Raw genomic sequence first — 27461 nt, 5'->3', positions numbered from 1 at the left:
AATTAGAATCGTTATGCTGCTTTGCAGCAGGATATATGGAGCGCATGTTATCAGTGTGGATTGATCAACATCAGCCCCATATTCCTCTCAGTTTACTGGTGATCCAGGCAAAGGCACCAGGTTTGTTTGAGGACTTAAAGGCCAAGGATGGTGAATCAGGGTGTTCTTGCAGCATCAATATTGTAAGTGAGGATTATGCAAGCAGGGAGCGCAGTGCTCAAGTGTCAGAAAAACAAATGATACTTTGCAATGCTAAAAGAAACTCTACTTAGAAAAAAAACTCATAACTTATCAACAGACCGGCCGCCTTTGTCTCCCCAGTGGCAATGTTTAAACAACACACCAGGTACCTAGGGCATGACCCAGGACCGATTTAGATAATGGTCATTGTTGTTGGGCATGAGTGGGAATCGAACTCGGGTCGCTGGGTTCGTAGTGCAGCACACTAACCGAAGCAATACCGCTCCTCCACTCGCGGAAAACCACACAACACATCCGCTTTGGATCATCATCATCACCGGGAAGAACAGTACTTAGAATACTATTTATTGTCTAGGAATGTTTTTTGTATTAGGTTTTTACATTTTTATTTAAAATATTCAGTTTTTTTGGCATACAGTATAGTAGTTATTTCAATGTATAATGTGTCTTACTTATGTAAGGCTAAGTATTGAATATTTGCGGTTTTGACTTTCGCGGAACTTTCCAAGAACGTAACCCCCATGATATTCAACGGTCTCCTGTATTTTGATTTAAAGCTTTCGTGACTGCAGGGATTCATATTCTTGGTTCTTTCGGTAAAGTTACATAGAAGGGAAGTAATAAAATAATAAAAATAGAAAACAACAAAAAAATATATATTTGTATTATTTTATTATTTCCCTTCTACGTGACTTTACCGAAAGAACCAAGAATATAGGTCTCCTGTATATAATAAAATACCACCTTAATTCTGCAATGTACCAATATTGCACACAACTCGACTTTGTGTTGCACTGACATTTTTGTAGACCAATAACATAACTGACACGCACAAGACAGTGAAAAACATCAATAAATAAATCCGGCAGCCTGTTTTGTCCCTTCAGCAATGCAAGGTGTTTCCAAGTTGTACAAAGGGATGACCAAAATACGCTGCCATTTATTTTAGCACAGCTATGGACATGTCAGCCAGCTTGAACGCCACATTTAGGGCAAAGGGTGACAGCGTCGAGTTGGGACAACCGGCTGGCGCAAGTGGTGGCTACAAACTGTCAATTTCACAAAAATGCTGGGCAATGGGAGATAAATGGCACGTGGGTCGCGACAACCGCCGGGCACACATCAGGCACAATGGGTCACGTGTCATTTACTCGGCAAGCGGAGCGCGGTGCCCCAGCATGTCTGGCGAGTACAAAGGCACGCGCGCGCAATTGCACGCGGTTCTGGGACTACGTTGGCAGAGCCGTGTCGCACCAGGGAACGCTGCTACGTTCACAGCGATGCAGGCGCAGAACGCTTGATAGAGAAACAGACTCTCTGAACCAGCACGATTACTGTGCATACATCCTCCAGTTATAGAGGGTAGACGATGGACACAAGGTGAAGGCCACCACACTAAGGAACATTAGAAGAGCACTGTAATTACAGAAAGAGGTGAAAATCTGAACAAATGCTGCATATAAATTGAGGACTCGATCTACCAGACTGCTTTACAATTTGAAAATAAGTACAAACACTTTAAAACTACATTAATGAAATTAAAGATAAACAATGAGGGAAACAATGTTATGTCCTTGAGACTCCAAATGTTTAAAACTATGACTATACAACTTATTAAATGTGAGATAAAAAAATAAAGTCTTCAGATTAAATTAAAAAAATCACTCCCAACTTTTTACCTGTGGCCCACCATGGGAAGGGGTGTATAGCCTTTGAATGCAAAAATTAAAATGAACAGAAAAAGGGAGGAAAGAAAGCATGAGAAATAAGAGGAAAAGGATTAAAAAGGAATTGAAAATCAAGAGCCAAGCATCAGGAAATAAGATAGGAAGAGGCGACATAGGGCGTCTACGCTGCTGCATGGAGCGGTGTCTGTTTTTAAAGGGGGCGGCAGGGAGGGATTCAGGCGAGGGGTGGCCACACAGAAGTCACGTGGTTTATCAGAGGCTTGAGCTAATTTACACACACAGACGTGGCAAGAAGAGTTGCTGAAAGGCATGAAGTGGAGAGTGCTTTCCATTGTTTAGATTGATAAACCAAAAATCTATTTTTTTCGAAATTTTAAGTAATTAGGTCAATGTCCGAGGAACAAATATTACAGAAAGGGGACACAGAGAACATCCTTTTATAACCAACGAGACCACATTACTCCAATGCCTCCACCAGCTGAGTCCAATCCTGGATCAACTTCAAGATCACACTCAGCATATTCAAGATCCTCCTTGGACTCACCTCTGCCCAACTCTACCATCATCTCACTCTTCCCGTCTACACACACTCAGCTTCAGCAGCCAAGGCTTTCCATCCAAGACTCCATAAAACCTTTGCTCAGTGACAGGTTGCTCATTCTGCCTTGTTTCTTTATGTATGTATATATGTTGAACATCTTTCGCATCGTACGTAGGCAAACATGCTAATTGGAGGTGCTCTCTTCCCTCAGAACACCGTGATCAACTCTCTGCTGCCATTTAACTCGATTGTAAGACCTTTCTCTTTCATCTGCCTATAACGCTCTTTCTATATACATGTAAAACATGTGTCCACTTTTTCTGCTCAGTGTCTTGATATGAGTGTGTATTTGGAAGCTATATCAATATCAATTATACGTATTATACTTTTTGCCTTCAATGGTGGTGCGTGTGAATTCACAAATGCAAGAACAAACAACACAATGCTCATATGTCAACGTCCATCGTTGCCTCTGAAAGAGTGCATACAAATTATGACAAGAATCATACATTAATTCTAACAAATCTACAAATTTCTAATGCCTCCAATTTGCAGCTTTTTTCAATTAGTGTGCGTGATTGACCGGCCAACCCAAACTCCGTCGGCGGTCGTGCTTGCGAGTGGGTTGCCGGTGACTCACGCGGAGCGTGCTGCCTGGCAACGTGCCGATACCGTCCCTCCAGTCCATGGCTCCCACCACGTCGAAGTCCGGGTGGCTTGGCACTGCCCCATCACTGCCGAGAGAACTGTCAGGCAGGGCACCTTCCTCTGCCTCCAGCTTCACCTGCACCTCCTTGGACGAGGCTGCATCTGCGGCATGAAACCAGCACATGTGACCACCACACAGCGCTGTTGCTACTGGGCATGTAATGATGCGTCGGTTAACAGATATGCATCACATCATGGGTGTGTCAGAATGGAGTAATGTACTTAAAATTAATAAAAGTTGTATGCAAATTATTCTACAATGTTACATTTAGGCTAATAGAGTGAACAAAACGGTAAAAACAAAAGAGATAAGGCTGTCTCCTTCAAATATCTCTCTCCACATAAAAAAAAAAACATTATTCTTTACACAACCCATTGGCCCCATGTCCTTCTGGGAGTGTATAATTTCAGTAGCATTGATTTAGTACAAGCAAATTCTAGACCAATTTCAACATAATGTCTCATCAGTATTCAGGCTTGCTTGAACTTGTAAAAACAAGTTCATATTTCAAATTTGTTCCAGTATAACTGCACGTGTGACTCGTCACATGTGAATTGTAATCAAGGCTGCGGAAACTTCAATTAAAATTTTCCAAATAAGTTATCAATTCTTGTGCACAGAGCTTTGTGCAAGTATCGTGAGCATAAAATTGAAGTGAAATGGTATGTTTGTGCACGTAACCGAGTTACAATTTTTAAATATTGCGTAACATTTAATATGAAGCAATGGAACTAGCGTTGCTTATATTTTGCAGAACAGCTGCATATTACAGATGCATTGTAGTCCCTGATGGTACTTGCCTTTCATCATTAATAAAGCAGAGGCCTACGCCTGACCCCTGTCCTGCCCTCTTGCCTAAAAAACAAGGCATTAAGGTAAAACACAAGGAGAGCATCTAAGCTAAGAGAGGTGCAGTTTGGCCAAAGTCTAAAGTAAAAACTGCCATTGTAAAGAATATGAAACAAAGAAAACAATAAATGTGTCAATGATCTTTAAAAATACAATGCTTTACCTTGTCCAGCCAAACATTTCGCTTGTGCCTCAAAATTAACTTAAAAGGTGGTGTGAACAGTTTTGCATAACTTAATTGACTCAGTGTCCTGTCCATGCTAAATAGGTCAACACAAACAACAACATTGTGTTACACTACGTGTCAACATAAGCGTAACACTTTTATTTTAATTGATAAATCGATATATTGTAGCATGCCACTCACAGGATACAATAAAGTTGCATCTCCATTATCTGTGGAAAAATGTTATCCAGCTGGCAGATTAACCCATATATGAGGACAAATTAAATAATATATTGTTCCACACACTGGTTAAATTCTTAGCTAGTGACTCAAGTGTCTACCTGACCACAAACAAGTAAATGTAGCTACACAAACATAAACACAAAGCATAAATGACAAAGAAAATCCCAAGGTAAAAAAAACAATGCGTAAACGTGTAAGAGCCCACATCACGACTGCTCCCTGTGGCTGTGACTGCTGATGCTGAATGTGCAAAGGACACTCCGAGCCCTCACCAGTGGGTGTAATCTCATCTGCATGTGGTTTCTCCGGGGCCGATTCCATTGTGATGTGCGAGCCGTTCTTCTGCGACGCCCTGCCAAAGAAAGGGACAATTGTTCAGCATAGCCATCAGCCATGGTCAACCCACTGCTACATGGAGGCCTCTCCAAGGTGCTGCCACCTGCTGCGATCGTACGGTGTAACAATTCACCTATCAGCCGCACACGAGGCGATTGTATTGCCTCGGTAGGTAGACACTCAAGTCACTGGTATAAAATACATTAAGCTGAGTATTGCTGTGAAAAAAAAATATTAAAGTGACAAGGAAAATCTCAACACCAAAAAACACTCTGCTTTACTCAAAATCACGGTTAAATAAGTGTTAATTTCTAAATAAGATGAATATTTTTCCATGAAAAACAAGCATTGATGCAATTTAAAAAGATGAAAGAAAAAAACATGCGACAAAAACAATGGTCAACTCATTGTAACTGGAGGTAAAACAAAAAACCAAGTGCCTCAACATTACTTTTCTAAAATATTACAATAAATATTAAAGCAGTGCACACCGGGCCAAACACATCATCAAACGCATCAGCCCTGAAGATGTAAACGGAACCCGAGGGGATTGCAAACGAGTTTTTGTTGTTCTGGTGAGACGGGGCAACGGTGTGTGAAGTTATGGAATCTGCACAAAGTTGCCCGGAGCTGCTGCAGTTGTGTATTGAATGTGGGCAGCGAGAGGCGCAGAGGAGACATCATCCGCCTGCAGAGCACAGACGACTCGCAAAGCTGCTGCTGCTGCTGCCCATGGGTCCCCCATGGTCTCCCATGGAGCTCCTCCATTCGGCAGCGGCCAGCGCTGGCGGAAGCCATTTTGGCCGTGGTATGATGATGGATCCACTTTTGCGATAGTTTTGCCAAAGAGGGGAGGACGCTGGGTCCGTGAGCGACACGCGAATTGGGTGGCAATGGGAATAAAACCCCAGCAGCGCCCATCTTAGTGGCGGCGCCCCAGCAGCAGCACCTCCAGCACAGACGCGCACGCTCCTCACCCCCCCCCCCAGCTGCCCACATGCCTCCTCGTGCCCTCGGCACGGTGCCAGGGTCTCGTGAAAAAACGTGTATTTATTATAAAATACATGTTCACACACACTAACCTGCGCTTCGTTAAAACGAGCCTACAATAGGTACAGTAATAAAATGAAATAAATTGCCGCTGCTTATTTTTTTTGTCTGACAAATTAAATTCCCACGCACTTTGTTACAGCATCAATTTGGATTAAACAAACGCGACCCCGGCGTGTTTAACCATTAACAAATACACAATGAGACATTTGCTCGCCACACGAATGACCACACACCCGCGGCTGTCGACTCGAAGCCCACGCAGAATTATAACGAAATGAAACAACTTACGACGACGACGTCCTTGTGGTAAATGCCGGCGAACAGCTCGACGACTTGACGACCGGAGGGGGGGGGGGGCATACAGCGCGCGTGTGTTTAGTGTTGCGTGTTTAAGTGTGTAAGTGTTGCGTGTTTAAGTGTACACACGTGTACGTGCCGCATGTGTTACAGCGCCTGCTTCGCTTTAAACAATGGGGGCGACAAGACGCAGGGAAAAGAGAAGTATTCGAGCCGGATATTCAGGGGCCTTTTCTCTCTGCGCCGTCACCACCACCACCAGTAACCGCGCCGAGGACTGGAGCAGCATTACAACACACACACACTCGTGCACACAGCTATATGAACACACAGACACGCAAATACAATATACACACAGGCACGCATATACTGCCACATGCAGTGATACAGTATACACACAGGCACACGTGTTATGTACTCACGTATACAGTATGCACATACGGATACTTGATAGAGTACTTACACGGTGTACAGAAACCCATAGATACACACTCTCACACTTGCTCTCAGGCACATACTGGACCGACACCCACTCATAAGACTCGCACACTCCCCAACATGATTGTACACTCCGCTACTCACATAAGCGCGCACTCATAGAGACTCAAGAGACATCGTCACCCACACAACTCAAAACCCCACGGACTCAAAGAGACTAAAGACACATCGTCACCCACACAACTCAAAACCCCACGGACTCAGAGACATCGTGACCCACACAACTCAAACCCCACGGACCCATAGAGACTCAAGACACATCGTGACCCACACAACTCAAACCCCACGCACTCACGCAATGCCGTGACGCGCCTCGCATGCAACCGCACGCGGCGGCACGTGTTCGTGTGCGCACCCAGTGTGTGTGTGTGTCACCAAGTAGTGTGTGTGTCACCAAGTAGTGTTTGTGTGTCAAGCAGTGTGTGTGTGTGTCACCAGTGTGTGTCACCAAGTAGTGTGTGTGTGTCAAGCAGTGTGTGTGTCACCAGTGTGTGTGTCAAGCAGTGTGTGTGTCATCAAGCAGTGTGTGTGTGTCACCAAGTAGTGTGTGTGTCAAGCAGTGTGTGTCACCAAGCAGTGTGTGTATGTCACCAAGCAGTGTGTGTGTGTCACCAATCAGTGTGTGTGTGTCAAGCAGTGTGTGTGTCACCAAGCAGTGTGTGTATGTCACCAAGCAGTGTGTGTGTGTCACCAAGCAGTGTGTGTGTGTGTCACCACACACACACACTGGCAATGGGACCCCCTGTGGAACACTTTTCAAGACAGTATTGTAAGAGCACCGCCGCGACTGACCACCTCGGTGCGACAAAACACAAATCAAATAGAACACAAATCAAATCAAACGCGTGCAGCCGGCTGCTGCTATTGTCTTTGTTTAACGCGTTTGGTGATTTTCCCAGCAAAGACCAATATCCCCCGTAAAGTCTAGACTTTGGGCAAGTGCTGCTAGTGAGCAATTTATTAAGGCATACTCGGCACACGAAGTGCGGGTGGCCACACCACTCCCGGTCGCCTTTGTCTCCCAAGTGGCGATGTTCACACACCGCTCCAGATCATTGTCACTAATGTTTGTGATGGCCGTGAGCGGGAATCGAACTCGGGTCGCCGGGTTCCGAACGCTGTGCGATGACAACTGCAACACGCTACCGCTCCCCACACACACTTACACAGACCCAGCGCACACACTTACACAGCGCGCACTTACACAGCACACACACACGCACTTACACACACACACTTACACAGCGCACACTTACACAGCACGCACTTACACACACACACACACTTACACAGCACACACACACACTTGCATACACTTACACAGCACACACAGCACACACACTTACACAGCACACACACTTACACAGCACGCACTTACACACACACACTTACACAGCACACACACACTTGCATACACTTACACAGCACACACAGCACACACACTTACACAGCACACATAGAACACACTTACACAGCACACGCACATTACACACACAGCACACACACTTACACAGCACACACACTTACACAGCACACACACTTACACAGCACACACACTTGCACAGCACACTTACACAGCACACACACTTACACAGCACACACACACTTACACAGCACACACACACGCACTTGCACAGCACACACACACTTACACAGCACGCACTTACACACACACAGCACACACACACGCACGTACACAGTACACACACACACTTACACAGCACACACACTTACACACAGTACACACTTACACGCACAGCACACACACTTACACAGCACACGCACAGCACACACACTTACACACACAGCACACACAGCGCACGCTGCTGGGATGGGGGCGGCACTAAGACGCGCGCCGCCAGCGGGGGGGGGGGAGTGGGGGATGGGGGGTGGGGGCCTCCAGGACAAAATGGCGGAGCTCGCCGCCGCTGCGCGAGTCGTGGAGGGATTCCTGAGCGCGTTTTGCTCTTCGCCTCCCTCAGCTCCCTCAGCTCCTCAGCTCACTCAGCTCCTCACCTCCCTCAGCTCCCTCAGCTCCCTCAGCTCTTCGCTTCCCTCAGCTCCCTCAGCTCCTCACCTCCCTCAGCTCCCTCAGCTCCTCAGCTCCCTCAGCTCCTCACCTCCCTCAGCTCCTCAGCTCCCTCAGCTCCCTCAGCTCCTCACCTCCCTCAGCTCCCTCAGCTCCTCACCTCCCTCAGCTCCCTCAGCTCCTCACCTCCCTCAGCTCCTCACCTCCCTCAGCTCCTCACCTCCCTCAGCTCCTCAGCTCCCTCAGCTCCCTCAGCTCCTCACCTCCCTCAGCTCCTCACCTCCCTCAGCTCCCTCAGCTCCTCAGCTCCTCAGCTCCTCACCTCCCTCAGCTCCTCACCTCCCTCAGCTCCTCAGCTCCCTCAGCTCCCTCAGCTCCTCACCTCCCTCAGCTCCTCACCTCCCTCAGCTCCCTCAGCTCCCTCAGCTCCTCAGCTCCCTCAGCTCCTCAGCTCCTCAGCTCCCTCAGCTCCTCACCTCCCTCAGCTCCCTCAGCTCCTCAGCTCCCTCAGCTCCTCAGCTCCCTCAGCTCCTCAGCTCCTCAGCTCCCTCAGCTCCTCACCTCCCTCAGCTCCCTCAGCTCCTCAGCTCCTCAGCTCCCTCAGCTCCTCACCTCCCTCAGCTCCCTCAGCTCCTCAGCTCCCTCAGCTCCTCACCTCCCTCAGCTCCTCAGCTCACTCAGCTCCCTCAGCTCCCTCAGCTCCTCACCTCCCTCAGCTCCCTCAGCTCCTCACCTCCCTCAGCTCCCTCAGCTCCTCAGCTCCTCAGCTCCCTCAGCTCCTCAGCTCCTCAGCTCCCTCAGCTCCTCACCTCCCTCAGCTCCCTCAGCTCCTCAGCTCCCTCAGCTCCTCACCTCCCTCAGCTCCTCAGCCCCCTCAGCTCCTCACCTCCCTCAGCTCCCTCAGCTCCCTCAGCTCCTCACCTCCCTCAGCTCCCTCAGCTCCCTCAGCTCCCTCAGCTCCCTCAGCTCCCTCAGCTCCTCAGCTCCCTCAGCTCCTCAGCTCCCTCAGCTCCTCACCTCCCTCAGCTCCCTCAGCTCCTCACCTCCCTCAGCTCCCTCAGCTCCTCACCTCCCTCAGCTCCTCACCTCCCTCAGCTCCTCAGCTCCCTCAGCTCCCTCAGCTCCTCACCTCCCTCAGCTCCCTCAGCTCCTCAGCTCCTCAGCTCCCTCAGCTCCTCAGCTCCTCAGCTCCCTCAGCTCCTCACCTCCCTCAGCTCCCTCAGCTCCTCAGCTCCCTCAGCTCCTCACCTCCCTCAGCTCCTCACCTCCCTCAGCTCCCTCAGCTCCTCACCTCCCTCAGCTCCCTCAGCTCCTCACCTCCCTCAGCTCCTCACCTCCCTCAGCTCCTCAGCTCCCTCAGCTCCTCAGCTCCTCAGCTCCCTCAGCTCCTCACCTCCCTCAGCTCCTCAGCTCCCTCAGCTCCTCACCTCCCTCAGCTCCTCAGCTCCCTCAGCTCCTCACCTCCCTCAGCTCCTCAGCTCCTCAGCTCCCTCAGCTCCTCAGCTCCTCAGCTCCTCAGCTCCCTCAGCTCCTCACCTCCCTCAGCTCCCTCAGCTCCTCAGCTCCCTCAGCTCCCTCAGCTCCTCACCTCCCTCAGCTCCTCACCTCCCTCAGCTCCTCACCTCCCTCAGCTCCTCAGCTCCTCAGCTCCTCAGCTCCTCAGCTCCTCAGCTCCCTCAGCTCCTCACCTCCCTCAGCTCCCTCAGCTCCTCAGCTCCCTCAGCTCCTCACCTCCCTCAGCTCCTCAGCTCACTCAGCTCCCTCAGCTCCTCACCTCCCTCAGCTCCCTCAGCTCTTCGCTTCCCTCAGCTCCCTCAGCTCCTCACCTCCCTCAGCTCCTCAGCTCCCTCAGCTCCCTCAGCTCCTCAGCTCCCTCAGCTCCTCACCTCCCTCAGCTCCTCACCTCCCTCAGCTCCCTCAGCTCCTCAGCTCCCTCAGCTCCCTCAGCTCCCTCAGCTCCTCACCTCCCTCAGCTCCCTCAGCTCCCTCAGCTCCCTCAGCTCCTCAGCTCCTCAGCTCCCTCACCTCCCTCAGCTCCTCACCTCCCTCAGCGCCTCTCGCGTCTCGCACCTGCCCACCATCTCCTGCTTCCCCCGTTCTCCAGCTCTCTCCGACACATTTTGTTTAGCCGGTGTGTTTGAGGGCTTTTTTTGTCTTTGCCCTTTCCCTCTGGCTTTTTATTTTAGTTTTTGTTGTTGCTACATCTGATGATGCTGATGATGAGGCTGATGCTGCTGATGATGAGGCTGATGAATGATGATGCTGATGGCTGGACGTGGACACGCAAGGCCACCAACATCATCAAAGTATTAGTAGATTTGAAGCTTTCGTGACTGCAAGGATTCATATTCTTAGGTTTTTTCGGTAAAGTCACGTAGGTAAACCATTAAAATTAAATGTTTTACCTACGTGACTTTACGGAAAAAAACCTAAGAATATGAATATCATCAAAGTAACCTGTTACTGATGCTAACCCTGCTTCTCTACGGATATATATTTATAATTGTCACTATAAATCCTCAACTCGAATCAATCGCAATCTCCATTTCACAAACTCCACCTTGGTCCAACATTAACAACACATTATTGGTTAAAATGTGGGGGGCATCCATGACTGAGGCAAAACCCGACAATGCAAAGCCAAATTCCAAAGAACACAGGATGAGGGAATTTGGCTTTGCATTGTCGGGTTTTGCCTCAAAGGAAAAACACAAAATTGGACAAAACTAAATTGTACAAAACTAAATTAGACAAAAATTAATTGGACAAAACTAAATTGTACAAACTAACTTAGACAAACATGCCAGCAGGCAACTCTAACAAGGGCACGAAGATGATGAAGACGTCCCCAGAGGGCCGCTGAGATTGGGGGGCGCGACTCCCCCCCAAGTGGCGGCGCTGCTCGCAGCGCGCCTCGACCATGTCGCTGGGAATGGTTTTTAAAATATTTCCTTAATTATTACAACCGCTAATTTTACGTCAATTGCAACAGCAATATATTGATTTTGTGTTCGTGTGTATCAAAATACACCTCCTTCTCCTCCTCCTTGAATAAAGGGAAAAACAAAAGTAAGTGCGTGTGAAATGAAGCAAACAGGGCCTGACCACCGCCTCCAACTTAGGCGACGAGAGTGCGAATAGCGGAGAGACAGAAACTAGAACAACAACACCACAAAGACAAAGATCCCCGTATAGCCCTGCAGGCTGGTGAAGGCAGGTTGTGTTAGCGAGCACCTATTAAGGCCGGCACACAAGACGCACACAGGACGCACGCACTCCGCATGCAAGCTCAGCTATTCCCTTTACTTCATTCGCTGTTAGTGCTGCTGCTGCTGTGTGAGTGAGTGTCGCCGTGGCTGCTGTCCGGGGTCATCTCGCGGGTTCACCACCGAGTGTCCACCACCAACACCTCCACCACCAACACCCCAGTGTCCACCACCTCCACCTCCTCCCTGCGCTCTGTCTCTTACCCGGTCGGGTTCCTCCTCCCGGCAGCAGCGGCATGGGCCTCGCGAGGCCTCTGCGCATGCGCGAACAGAGAACCCCCCCCGCCACTCATCCCCCACAGCCCCCCCACCTCTTCATCTCCCCCCCCCCCTTTACTTATCTCTGCCCCCCCCCGCGCCCATTGCTCCTCATCACTGAGCCCCCCCCCCTCGTTCTCCTCGTCCCCTTTCTTCGCTCCCCAGACCCCCCCCCCTCCCCGTGCTGCTCTCGTCACGTTTCTGCTGCGCTCAGGAGGTCTCCCTCCACAATGCGCGCTGCCTCCCAATCGCCTCTCACCTCTACACCGCCCCCCTATCCACCTCTACACCGCCCCCCTATCCACCTCTACACCGCCCCCCTATCCACCTCTTCACCCCTAAACTAAAACACCCCCAGCGCACCCCCTTCTCGCGAGCGTTGTTCAGTCGCCTCCTGAGAGACATCAGCAAACTCGCAACCTTCACATGCAGCGCACCAGGCACGGGTTCCCTCACGACGCGTCCCACCGCCACCACTCTCACATCGCTAATTCTCTCTCATTCACCGTCTGGAGTTGTGCAACAATTATCGCACTGCAAAGCCCGCCACGCAATTCTAACCGGTTTGCTCACAACAGTTCAATTCCTGCGACGGGCATCCGGTATTGCTGCTCACGCGACAACTGCTGCACAGATACCATCACCACCACCAGCACCACCATCATTATTATTATTGATGATGATGATGATGTGACCAGCGGCACGCCGTCATTGTCAATGTAGCACCGGAGCTTGGCGTCTGGCCGAGCTCCGGCGGGCGCGCGTCGTGGGGCGGCACAAATCGCGAAACCAGTCGGGGCAGTGAGGCGCGCGATCTCCCGGCGCGGCACGCGTTCATGCCGACACGGGAACTCACCTGCAGCTGAAGCTGTCGCTCTCCGTGCAGGATCGTGAATATTCCCTAAAGTTGTTTACAAATCTAACGCGAAACACAAACTGTATTACCCTGAAATAATTTAACAAAGTGTAGAGGATGTGACGTCACGCGTGTTATGCAACGCGCGCCGGAGCGAGCTGCCGTGCCGCGCTCGCAGTGGGCAGCGCGGTTGTACCGCACTTCTATGTACGTCTATGCTCCCGGCCTTGGCCAGAGCACGTGGCAGCCTGGGGAAGGCCCTCATCCAGCAGTGGATCGAGAGAAAAAATGTCGCTGTGCGTGCAAAAGGTGATTAGCAAATAACAATGATGTCATTGATTTGTCCCTGGAAAGACTCAGTCCCAAGACTCCTGTTCAGGAGGATTCTGCAGTCACGGTGGATAATTTGTGTGGGAGGCCGGAATAGGCAAAGAAAGCCCACCACATACGAGGGGCTAACAACAACTACGGCGGCTACACACGGCTTCACCAAATCCACTTGCTATTTTATTTTATAACCACGCAATACAAGCATATTCTTAGGTTTTTTCGGTAAAGTCACGTAAGTTACTTTACCGAAAAAAACATAAGAATATGAATCATTGCAGTCACGAAAGCTTCAAATCTAGAAGCAATACAAGCAGATTTGTGAGTTTCACGGATCTCTGTGTGGTCCACCAACCATTGTCCCTAAAGCTCAGGGCCACACGCGTACGCCACAGCGCCTGGCTCAAGAGATATAATAATGTCCTGTAAGGGCCATACTTTCTCTTTGGATATTTCGGTAAAGTCACGTAGAAACAAAATAAATTAAGTAATAGAATACGACGTTTCGATTGCAACACAAGCAACCGTCATCAGGTAGAACTAAATTTGAGAGAGACAAAACACAGACACGGAGACACAGACAGACACACAAGCAGAGAGAGACAACACAGAGACACACAGAGAGACACACAACAGAGACACAGACAGACACACAAGCAGAGACACACAGAGAGAGACACAACACAGACACACAGACAGACACACAAGCAGAGAAAGACAACACAGAGACACACAGAGAGACACAACAGAGACACACAGACAGACATACAAGCAGAGAAAGACAACTCAAACTACCTATTCCTCTCTCTCTAAAATTCACCAGGCTCGCATAGGTCCATTCGCTCTTTCTCTCCCGGTCGCTTCGGGGTGAATTTCCACGCAACTCTCTAAAATGTACCAGTCTTGTTGGGTCTTTCATTGACACGCTAATTTCTCTGCTCCAGCAGCTGCTCCAGCAGACCCACCTCTCTCTCTCTCTGCCCCCCTCTCTCTATTTAAGGCCTCAACACAGAGGCATTGGGTCTCTGTGTGTCTGTTGTGTGCCTCTCTCTCTCAAATTGTGTCTCTCTCTCAAATTTAGTTCCACCTGATGACGGTTGCTTGTGTTGCAATCTAAACGTCGTATTATATTATTACAAATTTTTTTTACGTGACTTTACCGAAAGAACCAAAGAGTAATTCCTGCAGTCACGAAAGCTTCAAATCAAGTTTGGGCCATACTTTCCTTTGAAGTGTTGACTGCCAACGCATGATCACTTCACGTTTTATATACAGTGCCACGCCGCTGGAAGGGATGATGGACGATGGTCGGAGTGGCATCCGAGGAATGGAACGCTTTCGAGAACAGGACCACCGAGGAGTTGGAGCCATGAAATCAGTTCGTGTGCAGGTGTGGAGTGTTAACTACGTCGCAGCAGCGTCTTGATGGCGCCGGCTTGGGGAGGCCTTCCATCAGATCATGACCGGTGTTGAGTTGATGTGGGTCAGCAGCCGGAACGTCTTGCTTGATGGCAACGAATTCTTTAGAATTCATTTTCTTGGTTCTTTCGGTAAAGTCACGTTACTTTCTAGATTTTAAGTTTTCGTGACTGCAAGAATCCATACTCTTTGGTTACTTTACCGAAAGAACCAATAATATGAATTCCTGCAGTCACGAACGTTTTAAGTCTTCTTTAGAATTCGCTGCGAGGACTAAATAAGCTCCGGCGCATTGAACCGAAACCCGAAGCGAAGAACCGGTTTTAACTGCTATTTTTCCAGAGCGAAAACTAAAAACTTAAATTAACCTTTTTTTCTGCTCCAGACTGCAATCCCCCTAAAAAGATGCGGTTTTAGGTTCAATGTAGAAGTATTGCACATTGGCGTTTGGATGGTAAAACGTTAAAACAAACACACAAAGATACAGGACTAGATGGCGTGGGGGGAGGGTCCGAGGGTGGGGGTTTCCTGGATGAGAAATGTACTGCCCCGACTATGACGGTGACAATTGCCGATATCAACCGCGATAGCCGTGGGGAATCAACGTCCCACGCACTCGAAATTTGAGTCAATGTCCCACGCACTCGAACCTTGAGTCAATATCCCATGCACTAGAACCTTGAGTCAATGTAGCACGCATTCAAACCTTCAGTCAATGTCCCACGCATTCAAACCTTGAGTAATGTCCCACGCACTCGAAATTTGAGTCAATGTACCACGCACTAGAACCTTGAGTCAATGTACCACGCACTCGAATCTTGAGTCAATGTACCATGCACTCGAACCTTGAGTCAATGTACCACGCACTCGAATCTTGAGTCAATGTACCACGCACTCGAATCTTGAGTCAATGTACCATGCACTCGAACCTTGAGTCAATGTCCCACGCGCTCGAATCTTCAGCATGCAGACATTGCCTTGAATTGGCTCGATTAGTCTCCTTGGCGAGCAGCGTTCAATTAATTAATGAGTTCGATAGCTGACCATGACATACGACACCCGTGGAAAAGGGAGTCTGAAGCCGACCTGGGCCTAGTCCACTCATCCTTAAATATGAACCTAGTATGGTGTGTAAACATCACCACTGGGGTGACAAAGTCAAATCAGGGTTATTCAACATAACCCCCTTGTCCTTAATAGGTGTTCGCTAAAACAATTGCTTTTTGTTTCGTTTCTTGTCCTTCCCCCACACTTCGGATTATCACGGTTAGCTACGTACGGTGCGATAGAAGTTCAACGTACATACAGCAGTCGATATAGCTCCACGGGGATGTATATTGTGTGTGTAGACGTAGCGCCGTCTTGTTCATTCACGCATTGACACGCTTCCAAATACAAAGCAGTTCTATTCCTGGCGATGACATTTATCCGATCAGTGGGTAAGTAGTGTCTGGGCCTCTCCTAGGTCAACTGAACCTTGAATGAGAAGCAGGTGAATTAACGATAGAAATCAGCACTTGGGAGACAAAGGCGGCTAGGCGTGGTTCGACCTCCTATGTAACCCCCCCCCTTCCACTCACAACCCTTGAGCGCCCTCAATGCGTTGCTGCTAACGAGGTTATTACATCATAGTCGCGTGTAAACGTGAGCGAATAAAACTCCTGGAACGCAAATTTCCCCACATCACAACACTAAACATTCGCATACATCAAACACTACAGCGCAAAACACATGTATTTAATTTTGCGTGTTACGACACTGCCATCGAGTGAGTCTATCGACGAATTATTATAAATCAGCGTGCTAACGCACCGAATTTGCCCGCTGACGTGACCTACCGTTCCAATCGGATATACGCCCGTCCGTACAGCCTCCCTAGACTGTATATGGGTCAACCTAAGAGGTGTTAGAGGATTTTGCGAGGCAAGAGCCATGGCAGCTGTGAGATTCAGCGCTGCTCCCAGCACCACGGTACTGCTGCTGCTGCTGACGGATGAGTTGCACCAGCGGTCGTACAGACAGCAGGCTACCACAGTGATGGTTGCTGTGTTGTGAATGTGTTCGAGTACCGTGTCAGTCGGTCTTGCATTAGATGCGTTGTCGTGTCATCGCAGTTATCGATATCGTCACGACTGTGTTCTATTCCTCGCTCGTGTATTCATTGTATAATCGGACGGAGAGGTGGCAGAACGGTTAGCGCACTACGCTATGAAACAGGCGATCAGAGTTTGACTATTTTCCATGGCTGGCATCAGTGGCGATTGATATCTGAAAGGGTTCTGGGTCTCGCTCCCCCGTCCCTCTTCACGAAGCTGCTCCACTGACCATCGCGGTGATGTAGGGACAAACAACCCCCACGACCATCACGGCCGTGGGGAGGCCTTCGTCCACCAGGGGGTTGATAGAGGGCTGTGAACTTTACAACCATCATCATCTCCAATAAGCATGGCTTCATGTCAGCCGGTTCGCATCCGGCACACCACATCCAGTAGACGATGCGCTATGGCTGTGGCTACTTTTCCAGTCTCCCCGCGCCCCTGGAAATATTGACTGAGAAATGAAACCCTGCACACAATCCGTCTGTCATTCTGATCGTCTACCCAAGCAGTTATTCGCCATCATCACCCGCCCGTTGTGCTGCTGCTGCTGCTTGTGGCTGTGTTGCAGACCATTTTGCTCAAACTTGTCACGTGTCTCTTCATCTTCTACTCGGCCTTCTACACCGTGTCCAGCCTGTGCCTCGGAGTCTTCAGGTAAATCCTCTCATCCACACACGCGCACAAAGACACCCCGTATAGGCTTAATAGACTGTTGGGGCAAGTGCTGTTAGCGAGCACCTATGAAGGCTGGAACGACACACGAGGTTGTGGGTGGCCAGCACCACGCCCGGCCGCCTTTGTCTCCCGAGTGGCGATGTGTACACATCGCACCAGATACTAATTTCAGGCTAAGTCGACCCAGGGGAGGCGCAGGACCGATTCACCAGTGTTCGCTGTGAGCGTGCTAACAGTTGCGCTGCCGCTCCCCACACGTGCGCACACACACACACACGTTCCACCGTTATTACGAATAAATAATCTCACTAAAGGTTGTAATATAACTGTTGTTTTTCATCCTTGATCACACGCTTACTAAGTTGCTTGAAAAACACATGCTCATTCCTAATGTCCTCTCACCTGGTTATGAAAATGTCATGAATGAATGAGCCCATAGAAGAGACGGTAAGTGTCAGCGGGCCGTGACCTCGTTATAAATAAAGGACGTGAATGAACGAATTAATGAGTAAAAGAGACAGTTATTGTCAATGAGCTGTCATCTGATAATGGATATAGTTCATGAATTAGTTCATGTGTCTTACACGATACCACCATCGAGGTTTGATGTACACTGGTTTTGACCGGGTGTGATATTCACTTTATAAATGCATACTGTGTAATGTTCCGTTCGGAGTGAATTTCCAGGAGAAATAGTTTAATAAACAAATGTGGTGTCCACTTTTATCGTATCCCTGATGGTCCACCCTGCAGGATGGATAAGTTTGATGGTCTCATGCCCTTCGATTTCAACGAGCCTCCTTCGCTAAAGCCCTCCTACATAGGTGAGACTCCCAGTTCAGACGCTTGAGATGTCACACTGACGAGGAGTGTTTGTGTGCACGGTTAATGCCCCTCGTGTTTTATGTATATAGGAAAACAACACCGACTCTCAATACTTTTTACTGGTAGGAACCTCCAGGTTACACCAGCCCACAGGTGGTTATTGTGTCCGTCCGTCGTGCATCCAAAAATGGGAAGGGTGGGGCTGGGTGGAGAGGGGAGGGGAGGGTGGGGAGCGGCTGGGTGGGGAGGGTGGGGATGGGTGGGGGGTGGGAGGGGTGGGGAGGGGCTGGTCACCCCGTGGTGCCCTTATAAAATTCCACGTTTAGCCTACTCAAGCCGGCTTGTGCCCACCCTCACAGTCGGGCATAATTGCGGAATACACCACGCCGCCGTTGACCCTGGCCATTGACCGAACAACCCAACGTTTCTACCAGCTCCCTCCGCAGGAATGTGTTTCATATCGCTACTTCATTAGGATGTTTGGTCAGTGCCATGAATGAGTGCTGGCTTCATGTGGGAGGAACCTGGAGGACCCAGACAAAACGCATTCATATCAGGGGGTGACGACACCCCAAGCTCCAAACAGATAGATTCAACAATGCATTGCTGTATGAGCATTTCTAGGCCACCTTGCAATTCAAGCCTACAACACCTGGTATCCCCAGGTAATCTCTCATCTAAGTACTTACCAGGCTCAACCCTGACGAAATCCGACGGAAGTGATTGCATTTAACACAATGTGTTAACGCGATGTTGGCCAGTAATGCATAAGGTAGACTCAAAAGCCGATGGGGTAACGTGGCCAGGACTGCCTTCTGCCATCTTTGTCGACCCGGCTCTGCTGTTCACCCTGCACTAATTAATGTGAGGCTGAGTTCCTCTAGGAGAGTTCTTCACCGTTTTGCGAATGTGTGCTTGCGTCAGCAATCCTCATCTCCACGGAGGTGACCTTCCTGCTGAGTGGACTCCTCTTTGCCATCGTCGTGCGGGGCTGGCTCTGGGACTACGCCGTCTCCGTGACTGTCGTCCACATCATCACCACCTGCATCGGTGAGTGGAGCGCTGGGAGCACCACCACCATCATCCACCTCATCACCGACATCCACATCGCCACCATCACGACCACCACAAATCACTATCTCAAACATATAATCACAACCATAATCACCATCATACACATCATCACCACTATCATCCACGTCATTTACATCATCAACACCATCCACATCATCACCATCATCCACATCATCACCACCACCAACAAGCATCCACATGATCTACATCACCACCAACATCGGCATCACCACCACCTCTGTGTGTGAGGGTATCGCTACGAGCACCACAGAGGAGGAGACGCGACCGGGATCTGGAGAAGTTCCGCAGTGCAGTGGGGAGACTGGGCGAGGAGATGTCGTTCAGAAGGAGACAACCAGACGCATCCCGAAGTCGAACATTTTGCCAAATCCTCACGCCGTGTGGGTCATGGGGGTTATTTGACCATCACCACGCTGGTGTTTGCGGATTCGTGCTGGTGGGCAGCACGCACTTGGCAGTCTGGGCGAGAAGCTTGCAGCAATGGGTGGCGCTGCACTGCCCTCTACTGCCCACCGCACAGCCCTGCTGCTTTATACACCGTGGGTGTACAGTCGCCAAAGGCTTGCTTCCTTAAGATTCCAAGGTAAATGCAAGGTTATTAGTAGAAGCAGGAGAGTAGGACGACAACAGCGACATCCAGCAGTGGAGAGAACAGGGATCCGAGAAGTGACGACCGCGTCACGGGGGAAACGGAAACACCGGACAAGCGTGAACCAACTCTCACACAGAAACAGCATTGTCCTGCAACACAAGTTGGCACAGAAAAAAATACCTTTAAACATACTAATAGGGATTTTCCCCTTTTTTCTGGCAACAAAACTGATACCTTTTGCAAGGAATCATGCTTACATTAACCACAATACTTGCAGTCAAATGCAAAAAAACAATACTCTGATAATTTATGCATTGTCTTTGAAACTGATTGGTCCACACCAGAGACAGCTTTCTTTAGAGCCTCGTCTCATATGGTGTTCGACCAGATGACGCCAAAAGGCGCTGCTGCTGCTGCTGGTGGCTGCTGGTGGTCATCTGGTCGAACACCATATGAGACGAGGCTCTAAAGAAAGCTGTCTCTGGTGTAGACCAATCAGTTTCAAAGACAATGCATAAATTATCAGAGTATTGTTTTTTTTTTGCATTTGACTGCAAGTATTGTGGTTAATGTAAGCATGATTCCTTGCAAAAGGTATCAGTTTTGTTGCCAGAAAAAAGGGGAAAATCCCTATTAGTATATTTTGGTACTGGCAAAGGAGGTCCCATGATGTACCTTTAAAGAGTTCAAAGTCATTAAGTAAAAAAAACCTTCAACAAGTTTAGGAAAAGAGGATTTCTACCCCTTCTTTGTTTAGGGCTATGGCCACATTTGCGACTTATTTTTTCCCCAGTAATGAAGCTGAAACTTGCCAGACAGCTCAGGACGCACAACTTAGTAGATGTGCGTGAATGTTATTTGTATGGAATAATGCAATATATCACATCATACTGTACATCACGCACAATCAACAGATATTCCATGTATTGTGAGAAATGGTTCCGCGTGTCCCATAGCTGTACCCGTGCACACTCACTTCGCCACGACAACAACGACCAAACCTCCCTGAATGCACCGATCTCGTCACATTTCAGAAGCTAAGCAGGTTTGAGCCTGGTTAGTACTGAGGTGGGAATCCTACGTGTTTTAGGCCTTGGCTGCGAGGAGACCATGAGATGGCAGTACATCAATTAATTCTTAAATCTGCCTGTGCAGAGCGTTGAGTGTTAGTTACCCCCTCGTATGTATATCTGGTTTCCTCCCACACTTAGCCACACACTCGTTCATGGAATTGGCCACACATTTTCATGTCGGACTTGAGACTCGGTGAGACTTCCCTTGATGAAGGGCATCGTTATCGATTATTCTAGATCAAGATCGTGGCCAAAGCCGTTGATGCCGCCCATACTGGACGTATGTGAAAAAGAGCTTCATAGCTCACCGGGTTACTCCTGCTGCAGTCTAAATACAGATTCTGATGCCACCGCAGCTGCTGCAGCTGCTGCTGGTGGCTGCTGCTGGTGGCTGCTGCTGCTGGCTGCAGCTGCTGCTGGTGCTGCTGCTGGTTGCTGCTGCTGCTGCTGCTGGTGGCTGCCAGTGGCTGCTGCTGCTGGTGGCTGCTGCTGGTGCTGGTTGCTGCCAGTGGCTGTTGCTGCTGGTGGCTGCTGCTGCTGCTGGTGGATGCCAGTGGCTGTTGCTGCTGGTGGCTGCTGCTGGTGGTGGCTGCTGCTGCTGGTGGCTGCAGCTGCTGCTGGTGGCTGCTGCTGCTGCTGGTGGCTGCCAGTGGCTGCTGCTGCTGGTGGTGGCTGCTGGTGGTGGCTGCTGCTGCTGCTGGTGGTGGCTGCAGCTGCTGCTGGTGGTGGCTGCTGCTGCTGGTGGTGGCTGCCAGTGGCTGCTGCTGCTGGTGGCTGCTGCTGCTGCTGCTGGTGGCTGCCAGTGGCTGCTGCTGCTGGTGGTGGCTGCTGGTGGTTGCTGCTGCTGCTGGTGGTGGCTGCAGCTGCTGCTGCTGGTGGCTGCTGCTGCTGCTGCTGGTGGCTGCTGCTGGTGGCTGCTGCTGCTGCTGGTGGTGGCTGCTGCTGCTGCTGCTGCTGGTGGCTGCTGGTGGCTGCTGCTGGCTGCTGCTGCTGGTGGCTGCTGCTGCTGCGCAGTCGACACGCAGAGACCTCCACCCACTGCCCGGACAGCCTCCTACCGTCTGCCCTTAAGTCTCCCCCTTGGCCGCCGAAAAGTTTGAACGAAGTTTTGATGAGCGTGGCTATTATTGTTCCTAATAAAACATAAATGTATCCCACACCTTCCCTTTCTATGTATCATTCATTGCAGTCTCGCTCAGTTTCCCGCTGGTCTGGCATTGGTGGGCAGCGATCGGTGAGTACAGTGGAATCACTTCCAGCGTCTTGAGATGCGGTGACATGTAAACGCGCCGTGTAACCTCGAGTGCATTGCAACTATTATTGTTTGTACTCCTGTATCTCAGTCATTGTGAATCTGACGGCCGTTACATTGGCACTTCGGGTGTCGTTATTATCGAGGGAGTAAACATTTGAGTGATTCTGCGTTGGTGATGATGCACAAGCACAACCACGACAAACTCCACACGCTCGTCTACGATGCTGTGTGGCCATACAAGGGGAAACTACGGTGATGTGGTGAAGTTAGGGCAACGATATCAAATTGTGCAGGAGCCTTCACCAGCAGACGGCGCTAGAACCACGTGCCGCTGCTTCTGTCCATGTGGATATCTGTGACTTGAATGACAGATGTGGATACGAGACCCCCACAACATTTGAATTTAATTAATTCGTGCATTCATGTTATCGTGCACCAATGCCAACCCAGCATCACCAAATAATGTCCACCTTCCCAAGTGTAGTTTGCTCTTTGATTTCGCCTTACTTAATTGTTGTACACTACTTGTTTTTATCTCATTGCTTGTTATTTTAGTGACCCAGGCCACTATTGTGAATGAGACTCTCCTGGTCTCCTGAGCACTCACCTAGTTTAAAAAAATAAACTTGAAGTATCCTGCTGTGGTTGTGGTCACTGACTAGTGTGTGGTTGTGGTCACGTGAACACAATGAGAGGACCGAAAGTAAAAATCGGAGCAATACTTGGTACTGGTGGGTGTGGGGTATGGGGGCGGAGCACGTGTGCCAATTAAACTCCAACCAGATAATCCTCAGCCCTAACAGACTAGCCTCAACTATTTATATTTTTACCAGGTAAGGCCCACTGAGCTACATAGCTCTTTTTCAGAAGCGGTCTGACCACAAATGATAGCTCATCAAAAGTGGTTAATCACGTGGGAATTTATAGCAGTCAAAGACTCTAAACACATGTTATCTAAATATGGAGGGAAAACTAGAGAACCCGGATAAAATTCCTCGCGACCACCGGGAGAACATACAGACCCCAAATATAGAGGCATCAGGGTCAGGATCGAACCCATGACCTCCTGCATACCAGGCGAGAGAGTTAACATCTCGCCACCGCGGTGCCCCATTTAGCCCCGAGCGCCATCCCTATCCCTGGCACTATTCCTAACACGAGACTCATCTCTCGTGCTCCACTCTCTCGTGCACTGCTGGCACACGTGGCCAGCACGCGGTCGTAGCGCCCTCCATCCACGTCTAGGCTCGAGGGTGTATTTCGACTAACCACAGCATGAGCAGCTGGTTGGGTTCTGGGTCGACAAGGGGAGCCGTTTGCAGCCACTGCCAGGTGTCGTGTCGCGTCGTTCGGTAGCAACATAGGCTGGGGGCAGCGTGAGGTGGCGTTCCGACGGGCGTATGTCTGACAACGTCCGAACAGTATTGCATCTGGAAAGCCTGCGTCTTGTCCGAGTGGGCCTTCAGTATACTCCATGTGTCGGGCTCGTTCAACAAAACTGAGCCACCGCAGGTGTTTGTGCTGTATATGCGCAGTGGTGTTGCTAGGCCCAGCCGGCTCTGTTTCCAGACACGAGCGAGCGGTGCTTCACCCAGTCCCCTCCTTCACGCTGTGCTCACTCTCCACTGCTGGTGCTCAGAGCACTGCTGTGATAATGACTGCCACTGTGCGGATCCTCACTGGTGAGATGCCGATACTCATGGTGAGATGTCAGTGATGTTTGTGACATGAGATGCCGGTGCAGGTAGGGTGAGATGATGGTGCTGATGGAGAGATGCTGGTGGTGTGAGATGATGGTGCTGGTGGTGTGAGCTGATGGTGCTGGTGGTGTGAGCTGATGGTGCTGGTGGTGTGAGCTGATGGTGCTGGTGGTGAGTGCCTCCTGCTCTTTGTGAGTTGAGATGCCGTCAGGTGTCCCCTCACCCAGGTGCGTCTGGTTGTGCCATAGGCTGCGGCCTGGTGCTCATGGCCACGTCGGGGCAGCTGATGGCGCTGATCGTGTGCCGAGAGCTGCCCGCCATCCCCATCATCGAGGACAGGGTGTGAGGGCGGAGAGAACGGGGACACGGAGAACATGGCGAGATGGGAGCCAAGGAGACTCGGACATAATGCAGAGAGAGGGAAATGGGACCAAGGGGACACAGGGCGATGAAGTCACCGGGAGATTGAGATGCGGAGTCGGGGGGTCACAGGGACGCGGGCACTCAGGGGAGAGGGTTTCTCGGGGATTCCGGGCCGCCGCTGGGATAGAGGCCCCAAGGAGATGTGAACATTGAGGGGAAGGACCTTCACGAGCAATGGGACGTGCACTCGCATTACTTACAGTGTTTGAACATGCTCATTTTTCATATTAACGTGACGGATAGCTATACGTGGAAAACTATTTAACTCATTATTAAGGGGAGAGCTGTGGATATGGTGAGGATGTCCACTCAGGGTGTTCAGTGCCGCGCTGAGCGCTACATCGCGGTCGGATTAACGCGTGGTGGTCCTCTCCAATTATACAGCACATGTCTGGATTTAATGCTTGAGATATTTTATTAAATATTACTTTTTCGTGAATAAACCATTTAAAAAACTACTCGGAGGTCATGACCATTATGAGTGGAATATGTAAAGGGTTATTATAAGGACGTACATGAATAATGGAGGCATTTGAACAGTGTTTACAGAGACTGATCAATGTTAGCTCCATAGTACGCGGTTGCCCAGCCACTTTTGTATCTCCGTGCTGATGTTTCCACACTGCATTGTTTATTTAGGGTTGAGTAGACCTAGGGGAGGCCCAGGGCCGGATCACATATCACTTGTCACTCATGTTGTGGACGGTCAGGAATCTAACTCAGTTTGTTGACATCCTGGTGCAGTGTGAGCACGATTATTATAAGCGGTCAAAACATCCTGAGAACATTTGTCCGAAAGCACTGCACCACCTTGTGTGAAAGAGCGAAACCGGAAGATGATGTTACAGAACTACTTCTGACATCACTTTAATCGGGCCCTTTTCATCGACACTCGGGGCACGCCTCTGCGTGGGCCCGGCAAAGAGTATTCTTTGACCTGTGGTTCGCTGCTTGAAAATCAATCTGAAATATTCAGTGATAACACCTGAAATACGCCGAATTAAGTGCAAAGTCAAATGGAGTATACTGTACTTGTGTGGCCTAGTGACCGAGCTAAGACCATTAAACTCGCGGCTGAAATCCAAATTCGAACCCTGGGTCTCGGTGATGCCACAGATCATTGTAACCTCCGAAGCACTCGGCCACCTTAAAGCTTTCGTGACTGCAGGAATTCATATTCTTGGGTCTCTCGGTAAAGTCACGTAGATAGGTTCAAAGAAAATATTTTTAAAATAACCAAAAAACTACGAAGTTTCGATCGCAATGTAAGCAATCGTCATCAGGACGATTGCTTGCGTTGTGGTTTTTTGTTATTTTCTTTGAACCTATCTACGTGACTTTACCGAAAGACCCAAGAATATGAAGTTATGATGTATCACGAACGTCAATGCACAGGCTGTTCTCAGAACGCTGACTGCTGCCCTTGTGAATCGCATCATTCGTGGGTGATATGAAACGAGTGGCGTGAAGAGCAGAGACGCAAGGGGGCTGGAGACACTTGTAGAGGTAACTTCTTTATTACAATCCAACACTCCTACACACGCAAGGGGGCTGGAGACCTCCGCTTCAGCGCTGGGGCGCACTCTAACGCAATGCACACAACCGTGCTAATAGCCTCGCGTGTTCTGCAGTGAATTTCCTTCAAATCGTTATACCCTGTACATACAAGGTGCTTTTGTAGATATATTTTAAAATAAAAGTTATTTATACTTTGAAATCCTTGTCCTCCTCTCTGTGCGAGTTTTATTGCGGATCGAGGTCGCGGCCGCTGTTTTAGTGTCACGTTGAGGTATTTAGTGCGCAAGGGTTACAGAAGCGCGCGGTTAGGGGCAGGCAGCACAAAACGTTGACCACGACCTTCGGTTTAACCACACAGGCAGTGAAGCGAGCGCAGTTGGCGAGTGTCTTTTAAAGGCAGCAATTCACTCGTGAGAACTGGTGGTGTGGTTAGAACCACAGTAGCTTGGCCGCCTTTGTCACTCCAGTGACACTGAATTGTAGTTGTGTTCATCCAATAAAGGCTCAGGCCAAGTTCAGATACCAGTTGTCACTGCTGTAAATGTGATGTCCGGCCAAGTAGCTCAGCGGTAGAGCGAGCGGTTCGTCATCACAAGGTCGCGAATTCAAATCGTGGCTGGGGGTTGACTCTGCCCCTCGTCAGCACGGCCTCGATGCGCCGCTTTGGGGAATGCCGCTTTGTGGGGAACGCAAGTGGTTGTCTTCAAAGTAGACTCACCCGCACAGTAGGAAAGTGAAATTTACACCACAGGTTCAGGGCTCTAAAGAGGAGATGATCACTGCCTCAATGCTCATTTGAGCATAAAGTCACTTTGACTCTGAGAGATGTGCATCACGGTGATGAATGAAATCGTAACACGCAAAGAACCGTCTGTCTACATACACATGGACAGTCGCATGCACACACATGCACGTACACATTCAATCTTTAACAAGCACGCGAGAGCCCATTGAGAACAAGAGTCACTTTTATCAAAGGAGACTTTGGATCATAATACACACGTACAAAAACAAAGATAAAGAGCCCCCGTATTTCCTTTGACAGATTATTGGGGCAACTACTGTGAGCGAGCGCCCATGAAGGCCTGCACGGCACACGAAGGGGTGGGTGGCCATCACCACGCCCATCCTCCTTCGTATTCCCAGTGCTGATGTTTACACATTTTTGGCTGAGTCGTCCAAGGGGAGATTCAGGTGAGGTGCACTTTGAGGCCGTTACGCGAAGTGTGGAAAGCTCGCTCGCAGGTGGTCATGGGACAGAACCAGGTGTGTGGGTTAACTGCATGTATGTTGAACTTCTTTCGCACCGTACGTAACCAACCATGCCAATCGGAGGTGCGGGGGATGACTGGCTCATGGACCACAAAGTGCTGTCTTCAGTGTCAACTGACACACGAACCTACATCCAGACTGCAGGGGCAAGTGCTGTTTACACAATCGCCTAACATCTCTATACTGCCCGGTACACAT

General features: G+C 49.7%; 2 protein-coding genes across 3 annotated transcripts in view; one reads left to right on the top strand and one right to left on the bottom strand.

Moving 5' to 3' along the window:
* L3MBTL3 (L3MBTL histone methyl-lysine binding protein 3) overlaps nucleotides 1–12152 on the bottom strand; it is a 41806-nt gene extending 29654 nt beyond the window's left edge. For both annotated transcript variants that reach the window (XM_061569214.1, XM_061569215.1), the window contains exons 1-3: nucleotides 12081–12152; nucleotides 4670–4749; nucleotides 3071–3240 (exon numbers count right to left, since the gene is read on the bottom strand). In XM_061569214.1, coding sequence (XP_061425198.1) covers nucleotides 3071–3240; nucleotides 4670–4718 — 219 coding nt within the window. In that variant the 5' untranslated portion in view covers nucleotides 4719–4749; nucleotides 12081–12152. The remainder of the gene's footprint in view (nucleotides 1–3070; nucleotides 3241–4669; nucleotides 4750–12080) is intronic.
* A 4514-nt stretch (nucleotides 12153–16666) lies between these two features.
* Nucleotides 16667–24396, top strand: TMEM244 (transmembrane protein 244). The gene is made up of 6 exons (XM_061568936.1): nucleotides 16667–16707; nucleotides 17404–17489; nucleotides 18264–18334; nucleotides 19260–19389; nucleotides 19659–19810; nucleotides 24299–24396. The coding sequence occupies exons 1-6, from the start codon at nucleotides 16669–16671 to the stop codon at nucleotides 24394–24396; spliced, it is 576 nt and encodes a 191-aa protein (XP_061424920.1). The 5' UTR covers nucleotides 16667–16668.
* The last annotated feature ends 3065 nt before the right edge of the window (nucleotides 24397–27461 follow it).

The sequence above is a fragment of the Lethenteron reissneri genome, chromosome 42 (genome assembly GCF_015708825.2).
Source record: "Lethenteron reissneri isolate LAM-NWPU_2019-01 chromosome 42, ASM1570882v1, whole genome shotgun sequence".
Taxonomy (NCBI): domain Eukaryota; kingdom Metazoa; phylum Chordata; class Hyperoartia; order Petromyzontiformes; family Petromyzontidae; genus Lethenteron; species Lethenteron reissneri.
This window is presented reverse-complemented; position numbering and strand designations above follow the sequence as displayed.

Coding starts and splice junctions, on each gene's coding strand:
- TMEM244 (XM_061568936.1), top strand. CDS start 16,669: ATGGCAGCTGTGAGATTCAGCGCTGCTCCCAGCACCACG. Junction 17,490..18,263: donor CTGTGCCTCGGAGTCTTCAG/GTAAATCCTCTC, acceptor TCCACCCTGCAG/GATGGATAAGTTTGATGGTC. Junction 19,811..24,298: donor TTGCCAAATCCTCACGCCGT/GTGGGTCATGGG, acceptor GTTGTGCCATAG/GCTGCGGCCTGGTGCTCATG.